The sequence below is a fragment of the Ceratosolen solmsi genome, unplaced genomic scaffold (assembly GCF_000503995.2).
Source record: "Ceratosolen solmsi marchali unplaced genomic scaffold, CerSol_1.0 scaffold7, whole genome shotgun sequence".
In the NCBI taxonomy this organism is placed as follows: domain Eukaryota; kingdom Metazoa; phylum Arthropoda; class Insecta; order Hymenoptera; family Agaonidae; genus Ceratosolen; species Ceratosolen solmsi.
The window spans coordinates 9,581,347-9,588,182 of NW_011948413.1; the positions used below are offsets into that span (position 1 = coordinate 9,581,347).

The 6,836-nt window shown below is 33.8% G+C and overlaps 1 protein-coding gene across 1 annotated transcript; it reads left to right on the top strand.

Annotated features, from left to right (window-relative positions):
• The first annotated feature begins 238 nt into the window (after positions 1 to 238).
• Positions 239 to 6,551, top strand: LOC105367444 (flavin-containing monooxygenase FMO GS-OX-like 4). The gene is made up of 6 exons (XM_011506151.1): positions 239 to 1,015; positions 1,650 to 1,791; positions 2,934 to 3,245; positions 4,100 to 4,250; positions 4,626 to 4,900; positions 6,161 to 6,551. The coding sequence occupies exons 1-6, from the start codon at positions 807 to 809 to the stop codon at positions 6,371 to 6,373; spliced, it is 1,302 nt and encodes a 433-aa protein (XP_011504453.1). The 5' UTR covers positions 239 to 806; the 3' UTR covers positions 6,374 to 6,551.
• The last annotated feature ends 285 nt before the right edge of the window (positions 6,552 to 6,836 follow it).

The window sequence follows — 6,836 nt, forward strand, 5'->3', positions numbered from 1 at the left end:
AGCGTGGGAAATGCGGAGATTAAAAGGCGTAAAAAAAAAAAAGAGAGAGAGAGAGAGAGAGAGTTAGTGAGAGAGAGAGAGAGGACGAAGAAGAAAAAATGGAAAGGAAGAAAGCGAGTGGACGCGCCTGGGGCTTCCCTCTCTCCGGCATCGATGCACCCTCGCGGCTCTGTCCCTTCCCTCCCCGGGCGGCCGTTTTTGCTCCCGACCGCAGCCGCCGGTGGGGAAACATCGACGGCGATCGGAGCCAGTTGCCGATGCAGCGACAGTCCGATCTCCGCGCTTATCGAGCCTCTTAGCCGCGCGCACCACGAGGAGATCTCTTGCACTAGCACGCGATACGGAAGGAGTTGGAAGAGAAATCGGCCTCGATTCTAGGTCAGTGCGCCTTGGGATTGCCAGGCTTTGTGCCCCGTTAAATGGCCAAGAGAGCCTTCGGGGTCACGCGATGCAGGGCCAATTAATTGGCTGTGTAGCGAGTAACCTTTGCGAGTGACGAATAATTCATTACGGCTAGTAGTTGTAGACAGTGCAAGAGTTCGTGGGGTTGCGAGCATTGGTAACTGGATAGTGTAAGGGTTACTCCGACCTAATGCCGACAAACTCATGTATTTTGATGCGCACGTAGAGTCTCGATAGAGAGATGGAAACTTTCCTCCAGTCGTCGCGCCCTCCCAACGTCATCCCCGCAGATGCTTGAAACTCGTTATGCTTTTACAGGCGTGAGACAGGCGTAATTGGCGGGAGCACCCCCGTGAGGCGGAGCAGCTACAACAGCGGTACCAGCAACGGCAACAGCGGCGAAAATGCCGAGCAGCAAGACGCGGGTGGCGATAATTGGCGGCGGCGTGGCCGGTCTCGTCGTCGCGAGGCACGCGACCTCCCGCCCGGAGATCTACAGCGTCAGCCTGTTCGAGCAGACCGGGCAGATCGGCGGCACTTGGGTGTACACCGACGAAACCGAGACGGACAGAAATGGCCTACCCGTGCACAGCAGCATGTACAAGAACCTAAGGTTGGTGGGTGTATGAGCTTTTGATTGGGCAGTCGAAGCCTGCCAAGTGGAAATTGCCAAACGAATTTGGTGGATGGATGCGCTAGCAGAAGGGCCGAGCTAAAGCGGCAAAACCGATGGTTAATGTATTGATAACGTCTTGCTTTAATTGGGATGTAATACATAATTAAGCAGCAGTTATGGATCGCGCTTTTTATCGTTAATTTTACGTTTGCATGCTTAGTATCGGCGGGCATGAGAAGTGAAATGCATATCAATTGGATAATAAGTAAGAATATGTTTACGTATCTTATTGACGTGGACATTAACCTTTGTTGGCCATGCAATTGGTATGTACACTGTTTAGCTATCGACAAGGACACACTTTTTCTTTTCTTTTAGTATTTCTTTTTTTCATCATCTTCATCATCATCATCATCATCATCATCATCATCATCATCATCATCATCATCATCATCATCATCATCATCATCATCATCATCTTCTTCTTCTTCTTCTTCTTCTTCTTCTTCCTCTTCATTTCTCTGTTTTTTCTTTTATGGTTTTTGCATTTTGTGTTTTGTGTTTTGTTCTGTTTTCGCTTCGAATTGCATTCTATCGAGGTAGTGCCAAAACTAAACTTTTTTTATCACAGAACCAATTTGCCGAAGGAAATTATGGAGATTCCGGATTTTCCTTTCAAGGACCGTCAAGGTCCATCCTTCGTTCACCACAGCGTGATTCGACAGTATCTTTTGGACTACTCCAAGCACTTTAATCTTTATCCACATATCAAGGTGAGCAAGCGCGCATACGCCTCTAAATCCTTTTCACATTCATTTTCCTCTAATGCATTTTGTAACTAATTACGCGAGATCTGGTCGTGTTAAGAGCCATAGAATTATATCGAACATAATAAAAATTATATTACATGTTTATCATAAATGGCTCGCTTATAGGTTTATTCTATTTTCAGTGCATTGAGATTAACAGATAAAGTCGAACGATTTGAAATTCACGTGATAGACGTGATCATCCGTAGAGAAGCATAATATCAAATACAAAGTAACAGGCTACAAATACATTTACAAATTAATATTTTCCATTATTGTATTTGAGAACAGTTGCTAAAATTAAAGTACGATATAATTTATTTGAAAAGCAATGATTTTACAATTCATAGAAAAAAAATCAATGTTTATAGTCAGAAATATCATATAGAATTGAGATATACATAATTTAAAATAAAACTCATACAAATATTCTTAAAACCTTTTTCTATTTTAATACTTGCAATATGACGCAACAAAATATATGTATATAAGTGTATATTCACACTATTTAATTCTTAAGTCGCGAGAATCTGTTCTTTTTTCATCTAAATTGCCGATTTACTCACTTATAATATTTCTGATAATATATTGATTAATCACAAAATATAAATTACATTTGTAGCTTTCTTAATGTAAATGAATTTATTATAGGACTATGAGGCATTTTTTGGCAATTTTTTTTTTCAATCGTTAACTATTATTTCGATCATTTCAAATTTCTCGATTACATACATCATACATAATATTGTCTCTTTACCGAACGTACATCGCGTATTATCCGTGTCTATCTTCCAAAATTCTTTAATAGATATTTGAATGGATTATACAATGCCACATCGACTAGTAATTTTTACCAAACATTACTGGTATACTTAGCATATACAAATATATATATATATATATATATATATATATATATTATTTCAAACTTATAAAGTGAAACAATACTGAAAGAATTATCGCGAAGAATTGTTGCAAATACAAATAAATTGAAAAACAGTCGAATCGTCCAAATGATATGCGTCGAGCGTAAAAGTAGAAAATCCAAATAGGCAATGTAATAAAGACACTTTCACCGGCAATAAACTAAAAGTACTACGAAACAGTTGAACACGTTGGTGAATCACGTGGAACCGGAGAAGTTGTCGAACGGTCAGGTGATTTGGTCGGTGACCTACACAGATCTAGCGACACGCGTCCGGACGGTCAAAACCTACGACGCGGTCGTCCTTTGCAACGGCCACTACACCGTCGGCCACGTCCCGCCGATCCCCGGCATCGAGGGTTTTAAAGGCACATCCTTACACAGTCATCAGTACAGGCTGCCCGAGAACTACTCCGGTAAGAATGTGTGCATACTGGGCGCCTCCTGGTCTGGAATTGACATCTGCATCGAGGTTTCCAAGCACGCCAGAAAGGTTTGTTTGTGTACGACGCGAATCAAGAATCCATACTCTGTAAAACTCGTTCAAGCGAATCGCGAATAAAATGCAATTGTAATTTAATTGTTATTCTTTGATGTATTTAAGTATTATCTTGCTTTCGAGTTCATTATCATTAGTTCATGACGAGTGATTGATACGATATTTCAAATACATGCTTATCACTAAGATTATGAATTATATTAACGGCTTTGATTTGAAATCTCCGTCTCTATCTTTTTCATACAAAGTAACTAATAAACTAATTAAGAAATAAATACTTATTTCTTCAATCGCAATTTTCCGTTATGAAGAAATTTTCATCAACATCTAAAATAGAAAAACCAATTATGTGTTTTTTCTTATTTTACTTCATAAATCAGACATTACAATAGAAATAATTTATTTATTATTTCACAAGACAATTAGAAGATAGTTTTAAAATATAAATGTAAAATTTATAATATATATGTATATATATATATATATATATATATATATATATATATTTAACATTTCTTATTGGTTTAATATTTTTTATGCCTAGTATTTTGAATGCTTAGTATTCATTCGGTAAAAACATTTTCAATCAATTTTACTCTTGTATGATATTGGCGGTTTTTTACAAATAAAATTCAACGAATTCATCTATAATAATAATAATCATAATAATAATAATAATAATAATAAGAATAAGAATAAGAATAAGAATAAGAATAATAATGATGATGATGATAATAATAGTAATAACAATAACAATAATAATAATAATAATAATAGATGATGATAACGATAATAACAATGATAATAATGATAATAATAATAAAATTTAATCTTTATATGGATTTTAGATTTATTTAAGTCATAATCTACCAGAACAATTGGACACGAAAATGTTAAAAAACGTGGAACAGAGGTTTGGCATTGATCACATAAATGAGAATTCGTTCATTTTCCGCGATGGATCATCTGCTCAGATCGATGTACTTATCTATTGTACCGGTAATGAATTTTATTTGTAATTTATATTTATTTATTTATCCAAATTAAATAATAAAAATTTATAAAATTTAATAATTGTTATAAATGTCAATAATGAAAAGTGAAAGAACGCGATGAATTGCACAAGGATATTTGTAACTTATGGTGATTTTAAAATAATCAGAATCTGTTTACCTTATTTAAATGGATCTATTAAATATAACGTAAAATAATATTATGTATTAATAATTATGAATAATTACAATTAAGTTTTAATTTTACAATTTACAATATATAAAATAGAATTACAAATTCTAGATTATTGTAAATCAAAGCTTATAAACTTCATAAAAATAACTCTAACTATAGCTAACTCGTTCGTATATAATAAATTAGGTTACAACTTCACCTATCCTTTTCTGTCATCCAAAGTCGAGGTACGTACCGACAACAATCACGTTGAGCCAATTTACAAGCATTTAGTTCATATGGACTGGCCCAATCTCTTCTTTATGGGCTTACCTGCTATCGTTGTACCCTTTCCAATGTTTCACATACAGACACAGTATATTTTAGGATTAATTGAAGGACGCGTTAAGCTTCCGAGCTCAAAACAAATGTACGAAGAGTATGAATTGGAAAAAAAAAGTCTATTGGAGCAAGGAATTGCTGTAAGTTTTATCGATTTTTTCTCTATAATGAAGTTAAGAAAAATCTACAATCCAATTTTACTAAAATTAAATTAGTTAAATTATAAATTAATTGAATAATCATGTAAGAAAAATGATAGGTGCTTTTATATGCCAATATATAAAAACATTAATTAATAGATTCAATAATTAGCTGCTTAAAAGTAAAGGTTTTTTTCTTTTTTTTTCCTTTTTAATTTAATAATGATATTCTGCACAATTTGGCATCGAATACAATAATTCTTATATAAGAGAGATTAATTAAGATGGTTAGATTGAATATGTTTGGAAATAAGAATTTTTTTGTATTTACACTTGTAATTAAAAACCGTTATACCGTTGCTATTTAATTTTTAGCATTTTCCTTAAAATATGTATTGAATTTTAAATCATAAGTATGTAAGAAATCTAAAGACAATATTTTTGTTTTATGAACAACAAAATTTTAGGCACAAATATGATATAATTAATAATTTAAATTTAAAGTAATTATAGATGTTCTTCGGTTACGTGAAAAAAAAAAAGGAAAGAAACGTATATATGGGTTTGTGTTTCTCAATAATCATTAGCTATTTAGTTTAATTTAGTTACGAAAGGAATGGATGATTAATAAATTTCAACCATAATTAGAACCATAAATATTTCAACATTTTTATCATATGCTTGAATAACATATACGAATAAATCGTCATAATATTAATTAATAATTTGTTTTATGCAAATTTTATAGTATATCATCAGAAACAATAAATAATAAAAAATAAATCATTTCAAGGGATATATTAGTATATAGATTTAATCGGTATTTTATATTGAGTATTATATTTTTTATCTCACACATCGACTCGGATGGTCTGCGACGACAACAACAAAACAACAAAACAACAACAACAACGACGACGACGACGACGACGACGACGACGACGACGACGACGACGACGACGACAACAATAACAATAACAAAAATATTAGAATAATTTAAACGTTTATGCGCACTTTTCAATTAATAGAAACAAAAGAAACTATTCTCAATCATCTTGTCAATGAATCAAGTTTTTAAAATTGTCCATCTATCCGTCTACAACCTTTAGCCTCACTGTTTACATTATTGACAAGCCGGTTTCATATAATACTAGAGCCTTAAAACATACGTACCAAAAAATAAATAAATGCCCATAATGAAAGTTTTTAAAAACCGTGTAAAATATCGCTTACATCACGCTCAGTCGCTTATTTTCACAGATAAGACACATCAACAAAATGTCCGACCGACAGTGGGCGTATTACGATGACATTGCCAAAGCGGCCAATATCGTGGGCTTTCCACCGGTTGTCAAGATGATCTACGATTATTGCTGTAAAATGCGCGAGGAAGACTTCACCACGTACAAGAATTATCAATTTCGAATTATCGATCGCGAGAATTTCACAGTCTCTTGCTGCAAGCCACGTTAGACTTCGCAATTGATGACTTTCATTACAGTGATCGATCGGTGTATAAAGAGATTTTAATGTGTTGTAGAGTGAGATGAAATTTCTTTAGGAAATATTATTGGGCTGAGCATGAGATGATGCATGCACGACTAAAGAGCTCGAGAGTCAAATATTTGTTTTTTGGCATTGCCGATTCAATTGGCTTAATTTAATTTTTTTTTCTTCCTTTCTTAAGATACTTCAAGGGTTCACTACGTTTCCATGCACAAATGTTATGCCAATTAAGACAATGGGGGAAAAACTTAGTACACTGTCTTTCATTTTTATTACGGGCGATGAAAATATTATATAATGTTGAATTGAAGGGAACTTGGAAAAATTGATATTTACTCGTTTTTTTTTTTTTTTTTTACTAAGAGATAAATGACAATTAATGTAAAATTCCATGATAAAATATGATACGATGAAATAAAAAGAGAAGCTG